Source organism: Tupaia chinensis, unplaced genomic scaffold, assembly GCF_000334495.1.
Source record: "Tupaia chinensis unplaced genomic scaffold, TupChi_1.0 Scaffold000270_2, whole genome shotgun sequence".
NCBI lineage: Eukaryota > Metazoa > Chordata > Mammalia > Scandentia > Tupaiidae > Tupaia > Tupaia belangeri.
The window spans coordinates 3,147,493-3,173,921 of NW_006159751.1; the positions used below are offsets into that span (position 1 = coordinate 3,147,493).

Here is a 26,429-nt window from a genome sequence, read left to right on the forward strand (position 1 = left end):
AGGTTAACGTGAACTTGCCAGAAAGACAGAGAGAGACAGAGAAAGCGAGAAATCACCCTCTAGGGGGATGGCCACACCATAATCCCTTCTACTCCATTCTCCTCTTGGGATATTGGGCATGCATGCACACATGCCCGACGTGAGTTTAAGCCCCCAGGTCAAGGACTCAAACCGTGATCAACTACATGGGAGTCCAGTGACATAGCCATTATGCCAACTACTGGTTCCAGAGGTTGTGATTCTTAAGATTCTAAATATCTGGGTTAGAGACCCACTCTTCCCTTGAAAGGTACCAATCACCTGGGCTGGAAAGTCTTCCTAGGTCTCTTTCCTGGGTGGGGATTATTCCTTGACTACCTGAGTTTAAAAGTCCTTCCTGGCATTCTTTTCTCTGTTCTCTGATGGATCCTGCTGCTTCTATGGGAATTTCTCTGTCATCTGAATCCCTTCCTTAATCCCTGCTGACTGCACTCCACCAACTCAGTTTACCTCCTTATTGGAACATCGTTGGCCTCTGGAAATTTAAAATCTTCCTAGACTGCTCTAAGCTGTCTCCTTTTCCATTGGTGCTGCTCCTTCCTCTCTTACCAACCGCCACTCTTCCTTTAAATTCTCTTGAATCCTTGGTTATCTCCCCTTCAGATTGCTACCTCCTTTATGTATCTCTCCACCCCACGAGACCTTTTTCTTCCTATTCAGTCATTTGAACTTTAGGTCCTCTGCCCTCCACTGGGGGCTCCCAAGGGACATAGGGACCCCTGAATGCATCAGGTGGAGGGTGAAAAGGAAGAAAGCTAATTGGAAATTGACTAAATATTTTTATCTACACCCACATGGGCTTTGTAGATATCCAGATAGTCTCTAGATGTCTCTTCAACCTTCATGAGATTTACATATGTATCTCCTCCACAAGTATTGGTGAATAAACAACTTTAATTTTTCTAACTTTGTCTGAAACATAATTTGGATAAAAATATAAGAGGGGAGAACATGAGAGCTATTTTATATAAACTCGTGAGTTTGTTTTACCCTTTTACTGACCTGTGGCCCTAGTTTTAGAATGAAAGATAAGATATAGGATTTCTTTGTATTTGTCTGTATGTTTATTGTATGTATATGTGTTTCTGTTACATATATGTGATATTTTTCTACCTCCAGATAATATTACCATATAAATTTATAAAATTCCTTAAAGGAATTCTACTAATTTTTTGGAGATAAATGAGCACATGTATAGTTAAAGAATTCTAAAGCTCCCAGAAATAAACCCATATACTTTTCAAGTTCATATGACTTGGATAAATCTTTTAAAAATAAGATTAGTCTGATGGTATTGGTTTAATAAAAACAGGTGTTCAGAATTGTCAACAATAATACATACAATTTTATCCTACCTGGGTTTACTAGTTGTAATGTACTTTATCTCTACTAGATGTTTAGGATTTTAAACTTTGTGTCCCAACCATGATAGTCCATGCTCGATGCGATTGCTCAGCAGGTTGAGGCCACATTGGAAGTGTGGGTTTGATTCCTGTCCCACCCTAAAAAGCCCAGTCGTGTGGCATGCGCCTGAACTTTTGAGGCTGAGGCAGGAGGATCATGAGCTGACAGCCAGCTTGGGCAACATAGCAAGATCCTGTTTCAAAGAGCAGTGCAGTGGTGGTGCATGGTCCCAGCCACTCAGGAGGCTGAAGAAGAGAATCCAACATGACTAAACCTGCCTACCCCCCAAAAAATAATCATGAGATACCACATGCATATGTACCACACCCTCACAATTAACATTCAAATTTAAGTAAAAGATTTTGAAAGTATAAATCTAACCTAAGAACAAATATACAATAAGAGATAATTTGTTTTTTTTGGGGGGGAGGGGGGAATGGGGGAGAGGTTTTTGCTATAGGGCATGTGCGCTCGCCAGACAGACAGACAGACAGACAGAAAGTGAGAAATCACCCCCCCCATGCTGCAATCCCTTCTCCTCCATTCTCCTCTTGGGATCTTGGGCACGCATACACATGCTTCCGGGTGAGTTTTAAACCACCGGGTCCAGGACGCGAACCATGGTCAACTACATGGGAGTCCAGCAACATAGCTATTACGCCAACTGCTGTTCCCAAGAAAGAATTCTTGATGCACATCAAGTTTTTAGTTATAAGCCCACAGGTGGCATGGTTGTTATGGCCAGCTGTGTGTTTTGAGCCCACAGGTGGCATGGATCCCATATGGCCAACTGTGTGTTTTGAGTCCTGGACCTGGTGGCTTGAGAAATCACGTTGGATGTGTGTGTGTGTGTGTGTGTGTGTGTGTGTGTGTGTGTGTGTGTCCCAACTCCCAATGTGTGTGTGTGTCCCAAATCCCAAGAGGACACTGGAGGAGAAGGGATTGCGGTGCAGCCATCCCCCCTGAGTGGTGGTTTCTTACTTTTTCTCTTCCTATCTCTGTAGTGAGCACACACTCTATTGTAAAAATAAAAATAAAAAAAAGTATGTAGTCAAAAATAGAGAACCATTTGTTTAACTTTTTAGGTTCTTTGTTTCTGTGATGTATTTGATGCTTGCCTGATTTATCAACAAAAGTAATTAGAATGGCTAGCTTTGTTCAGTGTCTCATGAAATTTTCATGAGTAACTCAGCATAATTGTTATAAGTGAATTAAGTAGATGTAAGTGGATTTGTAAGTGAACTTTTCAGTGATACATAGGGATTCAAAGAGTTTATGGAAAAGGAAATTAAAATGTGAGTTTCTTTTTGGTATAAAATTTTGAATTCCATACATAGTTTTATTTTCTCTTTTTAAAAAAATTAAATTTATTAACAGAGAGTGCATACACTTGCCAAAGAGGGAGAAAACACCCCACGAAGGACCATAGTCACATTGTAGTCCCTTTTCCTCCATTTCTTCATCCTGTCAGGATTTTTAGGCACAGATGTGAACTGTGATTGTCCATGTGACTACAGGGCCAGTCTTATTTATTTATTTTTTTAATTGCCAGAGGGCATGTGTGCCTGTTAGAGAGACAGAGAGAGAGAGAGAGAGGAGTAAGCACCACCCAATGGGATATGGTCACATTGTAGTCGCTCCTCCTCTGTTTCCCCATCCCGCCAGGATTCTGGACTTGCACACACATGCACCTGGATTGTCTCCCAGGCCATCACAACTGGCACTCAAACTACAGTCAGCGGTGGAGATCCAGCTTAGTTAACTACCAGGCTATGAGTTCACTCTATTGGTTTGCTCTTTTTTTTAAAAAAAAATTATTTATTTACAATCATTCACTGTACATCAATACAGTATACAGAATGAGATTTTTCATCCAGTTTACTTTGTATATTGGCTTAGTCAAGGATATTACCATACATGCTATCATCAACAAGTAATTTTCTATTTCTTGTTTCTTACATATCTTGCCGCCCCCTTGATTCCCTACCTTTCACCCTCTGCCAACTCCCCGCCTTCTCCCACACTGTCTCTGGTATGTTCAGTTGTTTTCCATACTTTTTTTTTTTTTTTTTTTACATTTTATTGATTCACTAAAGATCTTAATTAATTTAAAGACTTTCAGTAGCAAGCACTGCTGATATATACGTATTTATGATCACATGTCTGACTTCAGGCGTAAACCTTGGTAAGTAAAGTAAACATACTATAAAGTTGCACCTTGCTGGGGCTTTATAGCTTACTGCACTCATTAAATAGGTATTTTCTTAAATGGATTTTTTAATTTCGGAAAAAAGTTCTAGTTTTAATAGATCAAAATCAATAAATGTTGGGACCAGCAGTTGGTGTAATGGCTGTGTCGCTGAACTCCCATGTAGTTGATCACGGTTTGAGTCCTGAACCTGGTGGCTTAAACTCATGCTGGGTGCATGTACGTGCATGCCCCAATCTGCCATGTGGAATGTGACTTCCTATGCACAGGGATTAACAACTGTGCTCAGTTACTCGACAGTCTCAGAAACTTCAGGGTACTTGAAGAACCTTGAAAAGAGGAATTCACCTAATTCTCTAGGTACTGAAAGTGAAGTCTGGTGGTGAATTTTTGGCTTGGTCTCCTAGTATTGAGAGGCTTTAAAAAGTCTAAGATATTTTTGAAAAATTTAGCAAAAATTGTGGTCAATTGACACTTTTGCTGCACTTAGGTGAATAATCAGATCAAATCTAATGAGATCAGACTTATTTTACAAATTGAGAATGGAAGGAAGAAGTGACTATAGAAAGAAATTTTTTGCTTCAATGGAAACTATAACACACTCTTGTGGTTTCCACTTTGCACCTTTTGCCAACCTTTTCCAAATTCTTCTTTTGTTAGGTCATCAGGGGAAATGATGACTTAATTACTTTTCTGTGCAAAATTCTGTCTTGACTTTCCCGCCAACCTAATAGTTTTCTCTTATATCTGGCTACAACTCTCCAAATGAATGTTTCCAGTTTTTCTCCCTCCCTCCTGTCTTAGCAAGATGACAAAAACTTAGGGAAATCACTGCAAGAGATCCTGCATAGAGGCTGGCATTTGGCGTGGTGGTTTAAGTGCTGGACTCCCACATGGCTGCCTGTGGCTCTAGTACTGGAGCTGTGGCTTCCTTTTTCACTTTCCCTCTGTCTTTCTCTCTGTGTGTCTCTCTGGTCAAACTAAAAATTAATATTAAATAAAATAAATAATTCTTTAAAAAAATAAGGGAGAGAGATTATGCATGGGCAGCCTTCATGCCTGTTGCCATATGGACCACTCAGAGTTTGCCTTAACTCTCAATGACATTACTAGAATCGTTCACACTGTGCACCAGGAAAACATGTCATATTGTTGTGGCCTGCCTCACTCCATCTGAGGATACTTTGAGTTCAATATTTAGAAATCTTGACTGACTGCCTTGCAGGCTTTTGAGTTTATAATTTGTGTTAACCACTATGTTTTGTTTTCTTTTATATTCATAACATTCTCATTAAATGTATAACTCCTTTACCACCTCTTATAGCATATATTCTTCATTACCAAGTCCTAAGAACCAGGTGAATAAGCTGGTCTTTCATGAACAAAAGAATGAGAAAATGGTTATATTTTCCAAAGGAAAGGAAAATATATTTCCTTGAACAAGACAGGGCACTAACAAAAATAACCAGGTTTTCAGTGCTTTAATAAAGTATCACTGAATAAATTTTGCTTTAATAGTTGGTTTGAACAAACTACCATTGCAGGGAATTCTAGTGTAACTCTTTTGTTTTTAAAGTTTATGTATTTATTTCATTCATGCCACCAAGACAGACAGATACCATTTATAGATCCTTCATACATGAGACTCCCCCTAGTCCTGCAAGCCAGCCAGGATCATGGGTGCATCTGGCATGTTGAAACCTGGGACATAAACCTAGAGCCTTCCCAGATAGTCTCCAGCATTGTGCAGTAGTGGGCCTACTGTGTGCCCTTCCATAGCTAGGCTGCATCTCTTAGATTTTGCATAGGGTGCATGAGCTTGGTAGAGGGGAAGTTGAGAAATCACCTACTAGGGAGCTACATGCAATCCCTTCTCCACCCTCCTCTCAGGATATTGGGTATGCATGCATGCATGCACATGAGGTCTGCATCTTTTCTTAAGTTTTAATTTTAGTTAGTTAATTTAGGTGTTTTTTTTGTTTGTTTTTTGTTTTTTTTTTTAAGGTTTTTGCCATAAGGTGCATACACTCACTGGAGAGGAGACAGAAAGACAGGGAAAGTGAGAAATCACCCTCCAGGGGGATGGTCACACTGCAATCCCTTCTCCATTCTCCTTCTGGGATTTTGGACATGTACACATATGTGCCCAGCATGAGTTTCAAGCCACCAAGTCTGGGACTCGAACTGTGGTTAACCAAGTGGGAGTCCAGCGCTGTAACCACACCACCACCTGGTCACAAGTTAATTTTTAACTTAAGTCACACTTATAAAACATTTATTAAAGTCTCTACTTTTGGTAGACATCATGACACTTCACCCCTAAACATCGTAGCATGTTATTTCCTAAAAACACTAATGTTTTCCTATATAACCAAGAAAATTAGCATCAATAAAATAATATCTAATACACAATCAATACTCAAATGTCCCCAATGTCAAAAAATACCCTTTGCAGATTGTTTCCTTTTTCTCAATCAAAAATCACGTTATCTCATGCCCGCAAAGCAGTCCCACACAAGAATGTTCCTGGCTCACATCCAGAGATCTTCCTGAGTGCACTGGGCACATACTTGCCGTGCTCGAAGGCTCATTTGAAGGCTGGGATGGATCATGGCATCAGGTCGTATGGGCCTGTCTCTCTGTCTCTTTGTCTTTCTTTTAGGAGACATGGACAAACTTTTAAAAAGAAAAAGAATCACATATTTTATTTAGTTGTAATGGCTCTTTAATTATTTTTAATCTAAAGTGGTACCCCTGCCCTTTGATACCCCCCCGTCCCCAGATGCTGCCAGTTTGAATTTGTTTTCTCATGATTAGATTCAGATGAACATTTTTGTGAAGAAAATGTATTGGTGTGTGATAAAATTTTAATGCTAAAGAAACAGGATGAGAAGTAAAACAGGCTGTTTTTCCTTCTTTTCTTTTCTACAGGGTTCTGAACACAAGCAGTTTACTCTGTGATTGCCATTTGAAATGGTTACTTCAGTGGCTGGTTGATAATAACTTTCAACATTCCGTGAATGTCAGCTGTGCACACCCTGCATGGCTGGCAGGGCAAAGCATCCTGAGTGTGGATCTGAAAGATTTTGTCTGTGGTTTGTATTTTTGTTTTCAAACTTTACAATATCCTAACAAAATTTTAAAAGTAAACCAGAATGCTTTCCCACTAGCACACCTGTTTCCATTTCCTTCTAATCTTGTCTAACCCATGTTCCAATTATTATATTTTTATAATCAAAGGTTAAATTTTATATAGTTCAGTTTACTATTTCATAAGCAAGGTTTTTTGTATGTATTTTTAAGTGACCATTTTTACTGATAGTGTGATAACATCTTTATGAATATAGTCCTTTCCCTTTTAAAGAGTTCGTTAACTTTAACGAACTGGCAGCTTGCTCTCTCAGTTTCCTTCTCTCCCCCTCTGTCTCTCTTTTGTTAACTTCAAATAAATAAAATAAAATAATGACAGTGAATAAAATTTAAGAAAAGAAAGAAAGAAATCTGGAGTTATTAAAAATCACACCAGGTGCATGTACGTGCATGCCCAAAGTTCCAAGAGGAGAATGGAAGATAAAGGATTGTAGTGTGGCCATCCCCTCTGGGGAGTGATTTCTCCCTTTCTGTCTCTCTTTCTCTCTGATGTGGGCACATGCCCTATAGCAAAAATCTCTCTCAAAAAAGATTTCTGAATTAAAAAGTGCAAATATTTTTTTCCTTTTTCATTTGCTGTAGGGTACATGTACTTGCCAGAGAGAGAGAGAAAAAGAAAGGTAAAGAAAGCACTCCCATGGGCATGGTTATACCACAATCCTCTTCCTCCATTCTCCTCTCAGGCGTGCGTAAACACACCCAGCTTGCTTTTCAAGCTGCCAGATCCAGGACTTTTAACTGCATGGTCAGCTGTGTGAGGTGTAGTTACTTTTCACTGCCATGCCACCTGTCTGGCCTAGATTTTTCCCCCCCCCCGAACATGGACATTTTTATTAGACTTTGAACACTGCCATCAGGTATTTTACAAAAACATGAATTTGTGGTGTTACCAGCAGTGTATGGAGGACCCATTTCATGTGATTTGTATTTTGATGTATTCCCCCTCCCTCAAAGAATTACTTGTTCAGTTTTATTTATTATTATTATTTTAACATTTTTTGCTATAGGGCATGTGTGCTTAACAGAGACAGACAGAGATGGAAAGTGTGAAAGCAAGCTGCCAGGTTCCGCACTCGAACTGCAGTTGGCCATGTGATGGTTTAGCACCTCAACCACAGTGATACCTGCTTGATGCAGTTTCTTAAGACTAAAGTTGCAGGGGTTTTGGTTTTTCTTTGAAGGGAAGGAGATAGCCATAGACAAGTTATCCTGACTTTGTTACTTAAAATTTTAATTATGTCAGCTCATCAGGAAAGTCATGATGTATTTTTCTGTGTTTTTCTGTGCAAAAATGGGTCATGACTTTTCCAATGACCCAATATATATGTATTGTGTATTTTCTTTTTTTTTTTTAAAGAATTATTTAACCTTGTTTATTTATTTATTTAGCTTAATTTGACCAGAGAAAGAGAGAGAGAGAGAGAAAGTGAGAAAGCAAGCTACTAGGTCCAGGACTTGAATCGTGGTCGGCCATGTGGGAGTACAGTGCCCTTAACCACCATGTCACCTGCTGGTCCCTGTATTGTTTATTTTAAACTTGGAATTTTTTTTCCTTTACATGTAAATTTATCTGAAAATGAGATGGATGAGTCTTAGCTTTATGTAGTATAGCTTTTAGATCAGTGTTATCTGTGTTGCATATTGCTGGTATTTCTTAATCATTTGGGCATCTATTTGTATATTGCCAGATCTGTTTTCCTAATGTACTCAAAGATGTTTGGAACACTTAGAAGTTCAGGCCTGCAAAATTACCTTCATAAAGATATTAAAGAAAACAGATTCTAAGATTAAATTCTGTTTACATTGCCTCTCATGACCTTTTGACTTGTTTTTTTTTTTTTAAAGAGAAACTTTGTTTTTGTTGTTTTTTTTTTTTTTCCGTTTGTTTGGTTTGTTTTGTTTTGCTACAGGGCACTTGTGCTGGAAAGAGAGACAGAAAGCGAGAAGTCACTCCCCAAGAGGGTTGGTCATGCTGCAGTCCCGTTTCCTTCAGTCTCCTCTCAGGATTTTGGGCACACAACGCACATGCACTTGGCATGTTTTAAGTTACTGGGTCCGGTACTCGAACCACAATCAACTGCGTAGGAGTCCAGTGACGTAACATTTATGCCATATGCTGGTCTTTGACTTTAGTTTCAAATGCCGATGTGCTTAATTAATTAATTAATTAATTAATTGTTGTTTTTGCTTTAGGGTGCATACACTCACCAGAAAGAGACAGATACAATGAGAGGGAAAGTGAGAAATCACCGCTCAGGGAAGATGGCTCGTCACAGTCCCTTCTCCACCATTCTCGTCCTGCAATCTTAGGCATGCATGCACATGTGCCCAGCGTGATTTTCAGGCCACTGGATCCAGGACTCGAACCAAGTCAGCCATGTGGGAGTCCAGTGAAGTAACCATTGTGCCATCTGCTGGCACCCATGCTATGTATTTTTTCCCTTCTTTTCCACTTATTACTATAAGGGCACAGTGAAATTTTATCCAATGAGGATATTGGTTAAGCCTTCATATACCTGCTTTTCTGAATTACACTAATTACATTATTATTTATGAATCTGTAGTTTAGTAACCAATCCTAAGCCAGTCTTCAGTTGGACATTTGACATGTTTGAAATTTTTTACATTTTAGGTGAAAGCTATGCACACACAGTCTTTCAAATAGTTAATTTTGTTAATAAGTGTTCCCTGTGAAATATAAGTTCACAGGCCCCATTTTCTGTATTGGCACAGAAAGGACAGGGTTAATGTATGTATGTATGTATGTATGTATCAAATATAAATATATATACAAGGGGAGATAGTTCATGGAACATGCATATTCTGAAAATCTATGAATGAATTTCAATTTTTTTTGACCAAAATGAATTTTTTTTTACTCCTTTTTCTATGTGCTCTTGAAATTTCCTCATATAACCAAAGGATAATAGAATTAGAACTTGTCTTAAAATTCTATTAATAATACAAGGTTTCTCTTTTTCTAGTAATGGATAATGCTTAAGAAATACGTTCCAGGGGCAGTTGGTGACATGGTGGTTAAGGCAGCTGGATCCCATGTGGGCAACTGCATGGTTCGAGTCCCAGACACCTAGTGGCTTAAAAAAATAAAAATCTATTAATTTTTAAGAGCTCGCAGGTGGTGTGGTGGTTAAGGGTGTTGGACTTCCACATAACTTACTGTGATTCGAGTCCCAGACAGACCTGGCAGCTTGCTTTTTCACTTTCTCTTTCTCCCTGTCCCTCTCTGGTCAAATTAAAATAAATAAAGTTACATAAAAATAAATTTTTTAAAAAAGTGCATTTTTGTTTTCTTTTTAGTTTGTTATAGCGCATGTGCACTCGCTGGAAAGACAGAAAAATGAGAAAGTGTAATGAGAAATCACCACCCCCAGGGGAATGGCCACACCACTCTCTCTTTTCTGCTTTCCTCTTGGGATTTTGGGCACATTTGCACACGCATCCTGGTGTGTTTTCAAGCTACAGGGTCCAGGACTTGACTCATCCAGTTGACTGTGTTGGATCCAGCTGCTGTAACTTCCACACCACCTGCTGGCTCTGCCAGAAAGTGTTTTTTTCTTTTTAGAAAAGGAATTCAGGGCCAGCAGGTGATATGGTGGTTAGGGTGCTGGACTCCTACGTGGTCGACCGTTGTTTTAGTCCCAGACCTGGTGGCTTGTTTTCTCACTTTCTCTTGTTCTCTCTCTGTCTCTATTTCTTTCTGGTAAATTGAAATAATAATAATGATGAATACAATTGAATAAACAAATAAAATTTTTTTGAGAGATTTTTGCTAGTGTACTCCACAGAGAGATAGGAAACAAGAAATCCACCCCCCTGGTGAGATTATCAGTCCCTTCTTCTCTAGTCTTCTCAGGATTTTGGGCACACATGCACATGCACTTGGTATAAGTTTTTTTTCATTTTTGTTATTGTTCTTTAACCTTTTATTAGGGTAAATATGAATTTCCATACATCAAAAATGATGATGACATTTATTGAGGATACACTGAACAAAACATGTTTTATTAATATGATTTTTATTTCTTTCTTTTTTTTGGAGAGGTTTTTGCTATAGGGTGCATGCGCTTACCAGTCAGACAGAGACAGAGAGACAGAAAGGGAGAAATCCCCCCCCAGGGGGGATGGCCACGCCGCAGCCCCTTCTCCATTCTCCTCTTGGGATCTTGGGCACGCACACGTGCCCGGCCTGAGTTTTAAGCCACCAGGTCTGGGACGCGAACTGTGGTTGACTACATGGGAGTCCAGCGACATAGCCATTATGCTAACTGCTGGGTCCTGATTTTTATTCCATTCTTATGGCAAGTCTGAAAGTTAGAACCGTGAGCTCCTTAAGTCCAAATTTCATGTGACCAGGGGGTTTCTGAGCTGAACTTTAAATTCAGGTGTGCAGGATATTAAATCCATTGCTTTTTACCACTGACAGATACCTTTCTAACAGATAGCTTGGTCACCCATACTTGATGAGCCATAAAGTTTCTAGGCCTCAGCTTAGATATATCTACCTCTCTGACTTCTTCAGACAGCAGGAAACTTGAATAAAAACACTATAGACATATTCCACTACTATTTCCTGTAAACACAAATAAATCTGCAATGTTTGAAAGCAAAATGATTGTATTTGTATTTTCTATTAGTATATTTATATCAACCTTATTCTTTTTTAATGGCTGCTTACCATTATATCATAATTTGACATTGACATTTTTCTATTCATCAAAATTTGCTGGTATGAGTTTTAAGCTACCAGGTCTGGTACTCAAACTGCACTCGACTATGCGGGAGTCCAATATGTAACCATTAAGCCATCTGCTGGTCCCCAAATTAAGTAATTTAAAATAAATAAGTAAATTTAAAAAAATGCACTTCAGGCACACAAATGACAGTAAAAAGAGTATTGGAAAAAGTGCTAGATCTTTAAGTCAGAAAAACCTAAATTCTAGTCTAGGCTCAGCAGCTGATTTGCATGTCTTTGAAGAGTTGACTTTTTTGGACTTTGTTTTCCCATCTTTAAACAAGGAAATTGGATGCTAGCTCTATAGTCTTTTTTGTTTTGACCTTAATTTGCTACTTTGTTAACAGAACATGCTATTTTACAGTATTTGTTTTAAAATTGAATCTAAAAAAGCAAAAATAAATAACTGGCTTGTTTTCTGCTGCATTTTTCCATTAGATGATTTTCTGAAGCCGCAGATAAGGGCACATCCTGAAACCACGGTTGCTCTAAGAGGCATGAATGTGACTCTGACATGCACTGCAGTGAGCAGCAGTGATTCACCCATGTCCACCATGTGGCGCAAAGACAGTGAAATTTTGTATGATGTGGATATTGAGAATTTTGTTCGTTATCGACAACAAGCTGGAGAAGCTCTGGAATATACTAGTATCTTACATCTTTTCAGTGTAAATTTTACAGATGAAGGAAAATATCAGTGTATTGTTACTAATCACTTTGGTTCTAATTATTCTCAGAAGGCCAAACTGACTGTGAATGGTAAGAAATGATGTTCCTTGATTTGTTTGAGTTAAGGATTTCTTATGTTTCGTTTTTGAACCATTTGACCAAGAAAATTAGGTTAAACCTGACATTTGAGGGAGAACTTACTGTTATGTTCTGGGATGTGATAATAAGTATTAAGTGGGTATGATTTTTGATTTAGTCAGTTTACCCACTCAGTTTTCCTAATTGATCTTTGATCGAGGAGTAAATTCTACAGCCATAGGATATATGCTACTTCAGGTGCTGTTTATGTTTTTGAAAACATTTTTTTTTAAATTCTCAATTTGTTTTTATTTTGAAGTTTTACATTTACTCCTTCCATGAGAGAGAGACAGGTAAGGAAGGAGATAGCCATCCCCAACAGGGTCTTCACAGTGGGATCTACCCCTAGTCTCAGCCAGCTCACACCACAACATGCACGCACCTAACATGCTCAGGGAGAGCCCAGGATGTGAACACAGGACTGTTTTCACGCATGCGAGTGTACTTATGTTACTGCTGTGGCACCCTCAGGCTGCCAGAAATTCTCAGTTTTCTTTCCAGAACTACTGAAAGCTGTGAAATTTTATTCTTTCTGCTGTCAGGGGTCTTCTAGTAACTGAGAATATTTAGGATATCTCTGGATCTGATGATGAATACCGTTGGCTAAATGTAGTCACACAGAATCATTTCTGAAAGTAATGCTCTGAAAGCAATGGCTCCAAAAACTTCTTTAAAACAGCTTGATTTATCTATTACCTCTCAGATTTAGTAAATACAACATTTTAGGCTTTGTGCAACTAGAAGATGTATTGGGTCCTCAGAAAAGTTGTGACACATTTTTCTAGGCAAAAATGTATCATGACTTTTCAGAGGACTCAATACTATTATTGACTTGCTTCCGTGGTTTTTTTTCTCCCTATTTTTTTATGAGAGTTTTGAAGGCATAACTCTTTTTTAACATGTAGTTCTCCTAGCAGCTTTGTAGATGATAGCTTGAGAAGCATTGTTTAGTGTCATAAGTGAGGGAGTCATAGTAAAGATCAGGCCCTAAAGTACAGAGTTAAAAAGGGTTGTGGCTTTCCTTATTTCCATCAGGGTGATCAGATAAGTGTGTTTTGCATCCTTGGAATAGTTACCATTACTCCAAATACTCTGGAGAAAAGATGGCCTCTAAAGCTGCATTCTCTGTAAATCCAGAGGACCTGTCTTCTTGAAAGAAATAGAGCATTGTAGTAGTTACTATTTTGCCTGCCAGATTCTTTGATGTGTATCTGTTTACATGTATGTGTGTGTATTTATAATAGTCTCTCCTTACATGGAGTTTCACTTAATGTGGTTCAACTACCTGTGGTCAGCTATGGTTGGAAAATAAGAGAGTATAGTATAGTATAGTACACTAAGATTTTGAGAGAGACCACATTAAGACCATATTCACGGAATTTATAAAAGTATACTATTGCAATTGTTCCATCTTACTGATAAGCTCTTACTATGCCTAATTTATAAATTAAACTGTCATACATATGTATGTATAGGAAAAAAATGGTATTTATAGGGTTCAATACTATCTGCAGTTTCAGGCATCCACTGGAAGTCTTGGAACATAACTCTTGTGAATAAGAGGAGACTATATGTATTTCTCCCTATCCACTTTTTCTCCGTGATCTTTCTTGGAACAGAAATGCCGTCTTTTCTGAAAACTCCAATGGATCTAACTATTCGTACTGGTGCCATGGCCAGGTTGGAATGTGCTGCAGAGGGGCACCCTGCACCTCAGATTTCCTGGCAGAAAGATGGTGGTACTGACTTTCCTGCAGCTCGAGAAAGACGCATGCACGTCATGCCTGAAGATGATGTCTTCTTCATTGCCAACGTGAAAATAGAAGACATGGGAATCTATAGCTGCATGGCACAAAATACAGCAGGAGGCCTCTCAGCAAACGCTTCACTAACAGTGTTAGGTAGGTTTACTGTTTACGAATCTTGCTTTTAGTGTAGCCTTTGGGAGCTACTCTTGGTATATAGACAAGAACAATAATTTTGAGATTTCAGTTTGATTCTTAAGTCTTTTATATCTTTGTCTTTTTATTTTGGTTTTTGCCTTAGGACTTGTGTACTTGTTGGAAAGAGACAGAGAGAGGGTAAGGAAGAAATCACCCCCAGAGGAGATGGCCATGCCGCAGTCCCTTCTCCTCTGTTCTCCTCTTGGGATTTTGGGCACACATGCATACACACCTGGCATGATTCTCTAGCTGCCCTGTCTAGGGCTCAAACTCTAGTCAGTTATGTGGGAGCCCAGTGCCTTAACCACTATGCCACCTGCTGGCCCAGTAGTTCATTATGTTAAATCTAAGATATGCAGAATGTTGGGAAAATGGATGGAAAGTCACTCAAACACTTGAAGATTTTAGCATATTCTAGACTATGTTTTTTAAACTCATTTTTATATAGTTACGTATGCCTACTTTTTTCCATATAATATTTATCACCAGACAGACCTTGTCATTAAAAAGTTTCCACAAAACATCACATGTGTGCTGTAATTTGCTTAGTCATTTTCTTGTTAGGTTTCTAGTTTTTTTTAAATATTTAATTTTTTTTTTTTTAGAGAGATTTTTGCTATAGAGTGCGTGTACTCGCTGGAGAGACAGAAAGCAAGAAATTACTCCCTCAAAGGGCATGGCCATACCACAATCCCTTCTCCATTCTACTCTTGGAATCTTAGGCATGCACACACGCCTGGCGTAAGTTACAAGCTGCTGGATCTGGGAGTCAAATCATAGTTGACTGTGAGGGAGTCCAGCTACATAACCACTATGCCATTTGCTGCCTCATCATTATTACTATTATTATTATTTTTAAAGAGAGATTTTTGTAATAGGACATGTGTACTAGCTGGAGAGACAGAAACAGAAAGTGAGAAATCACACACACAGACATACACACACACACCCAGGAGGGATAACCATGCTACAATCCCTTCTCTTCCATTCTCCTGTTGGGGATTTTGAGTATGTACACACATGTGCCTGGTGTGAGTTTTAAGCTACTGGGTCCAGGATTAGAACTGTGGTCGGCCATGTGGGAATTCAGCAATGTAACTATTACACCATCTGCTGGTCCTTGTTTTTTTTTTTTTTAATGACAATTTTGTATAAACATCTCTGTGTATAAATATTTGAATTTCTTATGATAGCTTGCTTGCTCAAAGTAATTTTTTTTCTTTTTTTTATTTTAACTTTCTTTATTATTCATGATAGAGTGTGTGCACACACGAGACAATGGAAAAGATGAGTACCCTTCATAGGATCTGATCACCCTTATCTAGTCCTCCAGTTGGTTGTATCCTGGACACTTGGGTGTATGTTGATGTGTTTTGGAAATTAATTGGGCTGGAGATTTGAATTCTGGTCACCTTGTGGAATGTAGCTTCTCTTGAGCAGTGCACTACCCCTGCACTATGGAGCCGCATTCTAGATGGAATTGTTGAGATAAGATTTAGGGGTTTTAGTTTGCATATAGGGTGTGTGAACTCACTGGAGAGAGACAGACAGGGAAAGGGAAAGTGAGAAAACTCCCACAAGGGGATGGTCATGCTGCGGTCCATTTTTCTCTATTCTCCTCTTGGGATTTTGGGCATGCATGTTCACATCCCTTTGTGTTTTTTTAAGCTGGAATGGTCTCAGACTTGAACCACTGTTGGCCATGTGAAATCTAGCCACCTTAACTACTTTGCTACCTATTGGCTCTAGATTTAGGGTTGTTTGTTTAAGGTTTCTGTTTTCCTAAAACATTTACTTCTAATACCCTGAATATATGAAAGTGTTCATTTCATCCTATTCTCATTAAGTTGGATTTAGGGAATAAAATTGTCTAACTTGATTTTTTTTTTTAAACATACTCCTGCTAGAGACGCCTTCATTTATTAGACCCCTGGAGGACAAGACAGTAACCCGAGGTGAAACAGCGGTATTACAGTGCATAGCTGGAGGGAGTCCTGCTCCTCGCCTCAATTGGACTAAGGATGATGGACCGCTGCTTGTGACAGAACGGCACTTCTTTGCTGCAGCCAACCAGCTTCTCATCATTGTAGATGCTGGACTGGAAGATGCTGGGAAATATACCTGCATTATGTCTAACACCCTTGGGACAGAGCGTGGCCACATTTACCTAAATGTCATTTCATCCCCCAATTGTGACTCTTCCCAGAGTAGCATTGGGCATGAAGATGATGGCTGGACCACAATTGGCATCGTCATCATTGTTGTGGTTTGTTGTGTTGTGGGCACCTCTTTGATCTGGGTCATTGTTATTTACCACATGAGAAGGAAAAATGAAGACTATAGTATCACAAACACAGGTGAGCGATGCCTTTGGCTTTTTCTTACATTAAGAATGTAGTATAGTTTTATTAGAAAATATGAAGAACTAAAGGGCTATGGTACGTTATCTGATAATATGGTGTAAGGAAGTTTTTCTGTTAAAATGTCCAACTTCCTTGATATAATAGGACCTCTTTGAGGAATGATTTATAAACATTCTCTCCAAACTTAGCTCTTACAAAGATATTATAAGAACACTTTTTTTTTTTTAAGAGATTTTTGCTGTAGGACACACACACTCACTAGAGAGACAGAAAGTGAGAAATCCCTGGGAAACAGCCATGCCACAATCTCTTCTCCTCCAAGATGTTGGACACACATGGCCACACACACACACACACACACACCTGGCTTGAGTTTCAAGCTGCCAGGTCCAGGACTTGAACTGCAGTTGGCCACGTGGGAGTCCAGCAACGTAACCATTACGTCATCTGCTGGTCCCAAGAACACCTTTCTTTAATGCCCAAAGCTCATTTCCATCATAATTTTGCAATAGGGAAAAGCAGAACCCTTAAAACTGAGGTTGGTCTTTTATAGATTTTTGCCATAGGTCGTGTGTGCTTGCTGGAGAGAAACAGAGACATAGAGGCAGGGAAAGTGAGAAATCACTCCCCAGAGGGGATGGACATGCCACAATCCCTTCTCCTCTTCTCTCAGGCTTTTGGGCATGCACACACATGAGCCCAGCATTATTTTCAAGCTTCTGGGTCCAGAACTTGAACTGTGCAGTCCAGCCATGTGGGATTCAGCACCTTAACCTCCGTGCTACCTGCTGGCTCATCCTGGTCAGTCTTTTTTTTACTCTCACTCCGAATTTGTGTGAGAGAAGTGTTCTAGCCAAATAGATTGTGAAAATATGCCTGTAGACAAATTTCAACTTTTAGGTTCTGTTTTTTTTGGTAGTACTTTTTTTTTTTTTGGAGCTTTTAGGTTCTGTTTCTTTTGGTAGTACTTTTTTTTTTTTGGAGAGGTTTTCGCTATAGGGCGCGTGCACTCGCGAGACAGACAGAGCGAGACAGAGAGACAGAAAGCGAGAAATCTCTCCCCAGTAGGGATGGTCACACCGCAATCCCTTCTCCACTCTCTTGGGATCTTGGGCATGCACGCACATGCGCCTGGTGTGAGTTTTAAGCCACTGGGTCCGGGACGTGAACCGCGGTCGACTACGTGGGAGTCCAGCGACATAGTTATTACATTAACTGCTGGTCCCGGTAGTACTTTTTAAAGGAAATTTTAAGAAGAATTCTAGGGAGAAGTAGTTTTAGGGGAGTACTCAGAGCTAGTACTTCCTGGCCGACAGTATCCAAGTGGAATACTTGGAAAATAGTCTTCTAGGTTTTGACTTCAATTGCCTTCCTTGGAGAGTGACAGATATCTCTTTTTACAGAGGAGCTCAATCTGCCTGCAGATATTCCCAGCTACTTGTCTTCCCAAGGAACACTGTCTGAGCCACAGGAAGGCTACAGCAACTCTGAAGCAGGCAGTCACCAGCAGCTTATGCCTCCTGCCAATGGCTACGTACACAAAGGCACTGACGGTAATGGCTCTTTGTTTATGGTTACAATCTACCATATCTAGTTTCAGCCTGTCCCATCAAATATACATTTCAGTTTGTAGTTCCCCTGTTATTCTGAAGCAGTATTTTAAAATATTAAAAACATTTAGTCCACACAAAATGGGATAGAAATGGACTTATGACTTTAATAAGGGAAGAAAATCATCTTATAAAAGGGAGAAGCACGTTGTTCCTAAACAAGGGTTTGGAATCCACAGCCAAGCCTTCCAAACCTATGTGGTTATAGAAGGGGGGTACTTGAGACACTGTCTCTTACCCTTTTCAGGCATGAGCATTGTTCAGTCCACATTCAGGGGAGATTTGTTTTTCCTCCTGAAAGTAAAGTTTCAGTAAAGCTTAAAGGACAGCAGTGGTTCTCAGTAAATATTGGAGAACATCAGAGATGTGAAATGCTCCCTAATTAAATGAACCTGAGTTTTCAGCACGACTTCTCTCTGCTCTTCCATACCCCCCATCACAGGGTGACGGGACATGGGGAGGTGAATTAGGAGATAGAAAAATAGGGGTTGATTCCTAGTTTTTTCACTTTGTATCTCTGTGACCACGAACAAGTTTTTTTCAGATTTGAGCTTTATTTTCTTTGTTTTTATTTATGTTTTTTTTTGGTTTTGTTTTTTTTCTTTTTTGGAGAGGTGTTTTTTTTTTTTTGGCCATAGGGCTCGTGCACTCACCAGACAGGCAGAGAGAGACAGAGAGACAGAAAGCGAGAAATCACACCCCTAGGGAGGATGGCCACGCTGCAATCCCTTCTCCTCCGTTCTCCTCTTGGGATCTTGGGCACGCACGCAGGCACACGTGTCCGGCGTGAGTTTTAAGCCACCAGGTTTGGGACTTGAACCATGGTCAGCTACATGGGAGTCCAGCGACATACCTATTACACAAACTGCTGGTCCCAAGCCCAGCTCTTGAACACTACATTAACCATCTTTGTCCAGCCTGGATAGGTGATGCTCAGATTATGGGAGTAAGGACAAGGCTGTACTTTGCTACAAGAAACATGGTTGACTTAAGCAAACTAAAGCAGAGAACAAGGAGTTATAATGACTTAACGTCATAAAAGCCCAGTTACTTTCACATGTTAAGAGGTTAAGCAGCATAAGGGCCAGCAGGTGGTGTGGTAATTAAGGCCTAGACTCAAACATGGCCAACCAGAGCTCAAGTCCTGGACCCAGAGGTTTGAAAATCATGACAGGCATGTGTATGTGGTGCCCAAGATCCTGAGAGGAGAATGGAGGAAAAGGGATTGCAGCATGGCCATCTCCCCCTAAGGGGTGATTTCTCACTTTCTGTCTCTCTGTCTGTCTTTTTGGCGAGCACACGTGCCCTATAGCAAAAACCTCTCCAAAAAAAGAAAAGAAAAAAAAAAGAGCTGGGCTCTTGAGCCAGAGTGCCTGAGTCAGATTTTAGCTCCTCCTCCTGCAGTATGACTTTGGTCAAAGTACTTTTGTATGCTGTAGTTACCCTATCTATGAGGTAGGGATAATAGTACTTACCTCATTGAGATGTTGTAAGGAGTAAGTTAGTTCACAGAAAATTTTGAAACTTCACCTGGTTCATAAAGTAAGTACTCAGTAAATGGTAGCAGTGGTGATGACAGCTGTTGCAGAACACTGATGATTGGCAAAACCAATCCCTTAATGGAAGGATGTTTGGGTTCTTTCCCATGTTGTCATTAGGTGGCACTGGTACTCGGGTGATCTGCTCAGATTGTTATGACAATGCCAACATCTACTCCAGGACTCGAGAGTACTGCCCGTATACCTATATTGCTGAGGAGGATGTTCTTGATCAGACACTCTCCAGCCTTATGGTTCAGATGCCCAAAGAGACATATTTGACACAGCCTCCTCAAGATGCCAGCGTCCTGGAAAGCCTGATGTCATCAGCAGACAGAGAGCTGTCTGCCTTTCCCACCAACCATGAGAGGATAAACGAGAAGAAACTTGCCTCCATACAAAGGAGCAGTGGTAAGGGGTACAGTTTTTTGTTTATTTTGTTTTCAGTTTCACCTGACTTTTCCTTCTGTCTCAGAGAGGTGCACTCTCATTTGACAAGGAAGCAAACAAATTGGTGTGCTGGAGTAACTGACGATTGTTAACTGGTATAAACTAGAGCCAGCGATTTTTACACATTAGAGTTACAAAGAGTCTCCATCCGTAGGATGAAAACACCTTTTATAGGGGCGACAAGATCACTGAAAACTCAGAGACCATACAGAAGAAGGGTATTTAGAAAGTTTAATACAGAGTATGAATAATTTTTTCTCATTTCTTTATTTAAATAATGGAGATTTGAAATGCCAAGAATATAATTTGGGCATACTTTGGTGAAGGCTTTTTCTGAGATTTTAAAATGTTTTGTTTGGATGCTGTCCTGTCAGGTAAATATTTATTTTCAGCTTCACTTGGCAGTATTTTCTTTCTCTTATGAAGAATGATTAAGGCCCTAAATAGGAAAAATTTGGGGATAGTGTTCTTTGTCCCACATGGCCATGAAAAGAAGTATACATTGTATTGGTATAGATTAGGCATTTTTTAACATCGTGGTCAGTAAAAGAAGACTTTTTAGACCATGAAAGGTTCTGCTAAGCATGTCTTCCTAACCACCCAGGCTTTTCATCAGCTGTTTTCCTCCTGTCAGCCTGGAATAGATGAGTGCTGAGAGTGGGTAGGGGGTGAAAACTACAGGTTTATAGAGGAAGGCAGAGTGTATATAGTGGGCCTTCCAGGGACGGAAGGAGTATATACCTAATTCAGGACTTTAGATGGGCCCCTTCTTTTATTTTTATTTTTAATTTTTTATTTATTATTATTTTGAAGTGTTTTGCTATAGGGCATGTACACTTGCCAGAGAGAGACAGAGAAAAAGTGAGAAATCACTCCCCGGAGGAGATGGCCACACTGCAGACTATTTACAGTGTCCTTGGAATTTTGAGCATGCACGCAAAAGCTCCAGTGTGATTTTCAAGCCTCTGGGTCTGAGATTTGAAGCCGGCCTTGAAGGATTCAGTGCCTTACCGCCTATGCCACCTGCTTGCCCATAGATAGGCTATTTTTTAAGAGACCAACTCTACAGATTGCTGAAGAGTGTACATGTCAGAGAAAAGTAGTATTGATGTTAGGCTCTTAACGTTACACTCTGTTTGTGAAAGAAATACATTACCACTAAATCATTTTTCATGTCCTAAGTAATATAGCTTCTTTTGATTATTTGTTAAAATTATTAGCATACTGCAAGTCGGAGAGTTATACAGAAAGCGTCTAAGAACCAAAAATATAGTGTATCTTTTTTCTAACCTTAAAATGCCTTAACTTTTGGGAACCAGCAGTTAGTGTAATGGCTATGTCGCTGGACTCCCATGTAGTCGACCGTGGTTTGCGTCCTGGACCCGGTGGCTTAAAACTCACGCCGGGTGCGTGTGCGTGTGTGCCCAAGATCCCAAGAGGAGAATGGAGGAGAAGGGATTGTGGCGTGACCATCCCCCTTGGGGGGTGGTTTCTCACTTTCTGTCTCTATGTCTCTCTCTGTCTGTCTGGTGAACGCACGCGCCCTGTAGCGAAAATCTCTCAAAAAAAAAAAAATGCCTTAACTTTTTAAATTTTTTAATTTTATGATTTCTTATTCACATTTTAGTTGTTGTATATCACTGTAGTACAGAGTATTGTTTTTCAGGATATGCATGCAGTACACGACAGAGATCTTACCATATACATCATTTTCTTAGAAGAACTTTATATATATGTGTGTGTGTGTGTGTGTGTGTGTGTGTGTGTGCATGTGCACTCAAAATCCTGAAAGGAAGGAGAAATGGAGGAGGGTTTGAGGTGTGATCAATACCTGTGGTCAGAGAGAGAGAAAGCGAGAAATCACTTGCCAGGAGGATGGCTATGCCGTAATCCCTTCTCCATTCTCCTCTCAGAATCTTGGGCATGCATGGACATGTGCCCGGTGTAAGTTTAAGCCATCCGGTCTGGGACTCGAACTGCGGTCGAATACATGGGAGTCCAGCAACATAGCCATAAACTGCTGGTCCCAAGAACTTTATATTCTTAAGTCCATTAATTGGGGACTATAATGCCTCTCTTTCTTCGTCTGCCTTAATTTATTTATTTTTTTTGAGAGAGACTCTTGCTGTAGGGTGCATACGTTTGCTGGAAAGACAGAGAGAGATAAAGAGAGATAAAGAGAAAAAGCGAGAAATCACCCGTGGGGTGAATGCCTATGCCACAATCCCTTCTCCTCCATTCTCTTTTCAGGCTTTTGGGCACATACACACACACTGCCCAGCCTGAGTTTTAAACCACCAGGTCCAGGGCTCTAACTGCGGTTAACTACATGGGAGTCCAGCAACATAACCATTATGCCATCTGCTGGTCCTGTCTCCCTTAATTTTAAATCTGGTTTGTAAGTGAGAAAATCAGCAAAGGAGAGTGCTTTGGTGCATTTGTCCTTTCTTTATGTAGGGAATTCTAGTTTCTTGCTACTCAAGGTGTGTTCCTTGTAGTCAGTAGAAGGGTGCTAGAAATGCAGAATCATGGTCCCACCCCAGGCTTAGTGCATCCAAGTTTACCTTTTAACAAGCCCACCAGGTTGTTTGTCTGTATATTAAAGGTTGGGAATTTGTGCCTTTTACTAGGATTTTTTTTTTTCCTTTGAGAGATTTTTGCTATAGGATGTGTTTGCTTGCCAGAAAGACAGAGAGACAGAAAGCTAGAGAAATCACTCCTCGGGGAGATGGCCACTCTACAATCCCTTCTCCTCCATTCTCCTCTCGGGATCTTGGGCACACATGCACACGCACCCAGCGTGAGTTTAAGTCACTAGGTTTGAGACTTGAACTGTGATCAACTACATGGGAGTCCAGCGACATAGCCATTAGGCCAACTGCTGGTCCCTGGATTTTATTTTTATTTCTGGGTGGTGGTTTCCAAAATGTGTGGTGGCTTTTCCCAAAATGCACCTCATGAAATTAATGTAACTTTCAGTAAACAAAATATTTGAAAAAAGAGTTCACCACTGTAGTAAATAAGAGTGAGAAATATATATTTTAAAAACCAAAGTGTAGATAATCTGATTTAATATAGCCCTTTTTGGTTATTATTTGTTGTTAAAATTATTAGCATACTACAAGTTGGTAAGGAATGGTGGTTTATTTTTAAAACTGTTTATTTCTTTCATAAGAGAGACAAAGGCAGGCTCTCTTAACAAGATCTTGCCATGCCAAAATCCACCCCTCAGCCCTTCAGCCAGCCAGAATCACATACTCACTCATGGGCACACCCTGTGTGTTCAAGTCCACCTGAGATCCGAACCTAAGGCCTCCCACATGACTCCAGCAGCACCCTACCACCTGAACTAATGTGACTTGGCAGCAACGATTTTTTTTAACATATTTAAAGATCTAATACGTGCACTGAATCAATGATTATTATTGTATTATGAGATATTCATTATAATGCACATACTCATAAGCCTCTTTTAGTTCTATCCCATGTATCTAAAGAGGTTTCTTTTAAATTTCTAGAGCAGCAGAACCACTAACAGAGCAGCTGAAAGTACATGACATATATATCATGATCTCAGTAAGTAATAATTGGTTGGGTTTGCTTAGTAGATGGATTTGAAAGGCCATGGTCTCAGATGATGCCAAGTACACGTGTGATCTCAATGTCCTTTTTCAGAAGAATTAGGCATCATTATTTCTTTGAGGATTTGATTAAAAAGGCATTAGTTTTAAAGAATTAAAGTTTGAACTTCTAGTCACTATTGATAATTCTTGCTTCCATTCTCAGAAACATCGCCGCGGCCTCTGTGGAACATAAACAGAGAACTAGGCCTGCCTCACCCTTCTTTTGCCCAGCAGCCAGTCCTTGAGTCACCACAACATTGTCGAAATGAGGGCCTAGCAGAGAAGGACCCAGACTGCCCCACTTCCCCCGTGTCCTGCCACAGGTTACATGAGCACACTTTTGATTTTAGTAGGACTCAGAACATTCACGATAGCAGCGAGGGCACATGAAACTCACTGCAGGATGAAAGCGTGGCAGATACTCATTACTTAATTTTGTATTTACTACCTCAGAGTTCAGAAGAAACCCAAAGTCAGCATTTATTTTACTCTTTGTTTACAATTACATCTGACCACACCAAAATGGGGCAGGCATTTGTTTGAGCTTATACCTGACGAAGAGAGGGTACTGGCTGACAGAGATGGGCAATGGCAAGTGTGCAGCACCAGCGGAGGAAGGTTCGGGGCAAAGTGTGCTTTCTGATGGTTCCATGAGCATGCGCCCAGCTGTGCCGTGCTCTTCAGGAAGAGTCTCATTGCTGCTCACCATGCTGGAGTGTCCTCCTCCTCAGAATGATCCTGAGGAAACACCATTCCTTTGATGTTCTGCTTTGTCTTCCTAAGAGCAGAAATAACTGGAGTCTTCTGGGAAGTGTACCTGGATTCTTCATTGCTTTCCAGTAGTTAGATGAGACTGGGGCTTTGATATTCAAGGTCTTCAGCAAGAATCCCAGGCTTGAACACTGGTAACAAATCAAAGGTTTTTGTATCTTGTGAATTTGTGTGTGTGCTGTTGCCCAGGGATCTCATTGTAAATACATGTACATTTATAAATAATTTTTCTATGCATTGACTCTATGTGTGGACTGTAATGTAAATATTTTTGATATGCCAAAATGATATGATATCCCAGTATAATATTGACAGCAGCTTCTTAGATCACAGATTTTTGGATAACTTGGTTTAGTGATATGTGAAACTGTTTAAAGTTTTAAAAATGTGTTCGTTAAGAAGTATATAGAGGCAGGGTACCTAGTAATTGCATACACACAAGTCTTGGTGTAATTCACTGCCTTATCATGCCTAGAGATTCATATATCTAATCATTTGCCATCTGTTTACAAGTGCCAGGTGATCCCTTTCTTCATTAAAAAAGCTGGCTCTTTTATAGCCTGGGAGACCCATCACAGTCACATGCATGTGGCTAGAGGAAAACCTGTTTGGAGAGTATTTTCTTTCAGCAAAGTATTTTAACAAAGAAACCAAAGATTGCTTGATTTCTTTCTTTCTTTTGCTTTTAATCTCTCTTACCAGTGTAAGTGTATCTTAAAAAGAGAAGAGTGCTCTGGGAGTAGAAGAGTGTAGAGAAATTTCTGTACTGTAAAGCTTTGGAGTGGTCTTTGTTTTGTACAAGAGATTATTTAAACCAAAAAGTTTTCCTGAATTTCTGATAGTAAAAGCTTTATGTAAACAAAGAACTTAACACTAATGGAATATAATGGACTCAAGTTCTTTGTGCTTTCAGATTCTTTTAATACAAGCTGTCCAGTTCTGCCATTTAATTGTAATGTTCTTACTAGATAATTTCAATCACTTGAAGAGAAATATCAGTGTCACTGTACATTTCAAAAGCCCTGAACTCAAAGTAATTTTTTTTTTTCTTTTTGCCAGAAAGTTGGGCTGGGTTTCATACTTGTTTTCAAGCTTATTTATTTATTTTTTTTCTACTAGATAGTAGCACTTCTTCACCTGTTTAGTTCTGCTGCTACTTTTTCCTCTTTAAACTCTCAGCCTTTGTTCAGTTTTACTTTGAATTTCTAAAATAGCACTATTTTCCTATCCCTTCAATCTGTGATTCCTGTTCTTAACTTCTTTGGTTGCAGTGTAGTTTGTATGGACTGACTTGGAATTGGACTTGGTTCACTTCGTGGCCCTGCTCCTTACTAGTTTTGTAATCATGGGTGAGTCTCTACTTCTCTGGGCTCAACTTTCTTATTTTTGAAACCAGGGCATTTTACTAGATTCCGTAAAGGCCTTTCCAGCTGTAACATTATGTGCATCTGTAATTCCCTCCAGGAACGAAGGAGGATTAAGCTACTTTCATAAAAAGCTGCTTTCATGAAATGTTTGTTAGAGAAGAATAAGAATGATGCTGCCTTCTCTGACTTGAGCCAGATTTATTTCCTCTCTAACAGAATTAATGAGCTAAGGAGTATTCGTGAAGAAAAAAATACGCTTCTAAACATTGTCAATAAACTTAAAGAATCTTGACTCTGTTGAAACACCACCCTTCACTCTCTGGAGCAGCAAGCAGGTCTAATGTTCGTGTCACAACACACCAGGGGATTAGATAATTTGTAACTAGTTTGTGACTCACTTAC

At 39.7% G+C, this 26,429-nt stretch overlaps 1 protein-coding gene across 3 annotated transcripts in view; it reads left to right on the plus strand.

Moving 5' to 3' along the window:
* Positions 1-25,666, plus strand: part of LRIG2 (leucine rich repeats and immunoglobulin like domains 2) — a 67,569-nt gene extending 41,903 nt beyond the window's left edge. The window contains exons 13-20 of one of the 3 annotated variants that reach the window (XM_006149614.3): positions 6,584-6,747; positions 11,994-12,314; positions 13,982-14,263; positions 16,213-16,662; positions 18,072-18,221; positions 19,937-20,227; positions 23,785-23,842; positions 24,053-24,142. In XM_006149614.3, the coding sequence (XP_006149676.1) occupies positions 6,584-6,747; positions 11,994-12,314; positions 13,982-14,263; positions 16,213-16,662; positions 18,072-18,221; positions 19,937-20,227; positions 23,785-23,801 (1,675 nt within the window). In that variant the 3' untranslated portion in view covers positions 23,802-23,842; positions 24,053-24,142. Of the gene's footprint in view, positions 1-6,583; positions 6,748-11,993; positions 12,315-13,981; positions 14,264-16,212; positions 16,663-18,071; positions 18,222-19,936; positions 20,228-23,784; positions 23,843-24,052 lie in introns of those variants that run through there. The other 2 variants (XM_006149613.3, XM_027772311.1) reach the window with 2 other exon arrangements.
* The last annotated feature ends 763 nt before the right edge of the window (positions 25,667-26,429 follow it).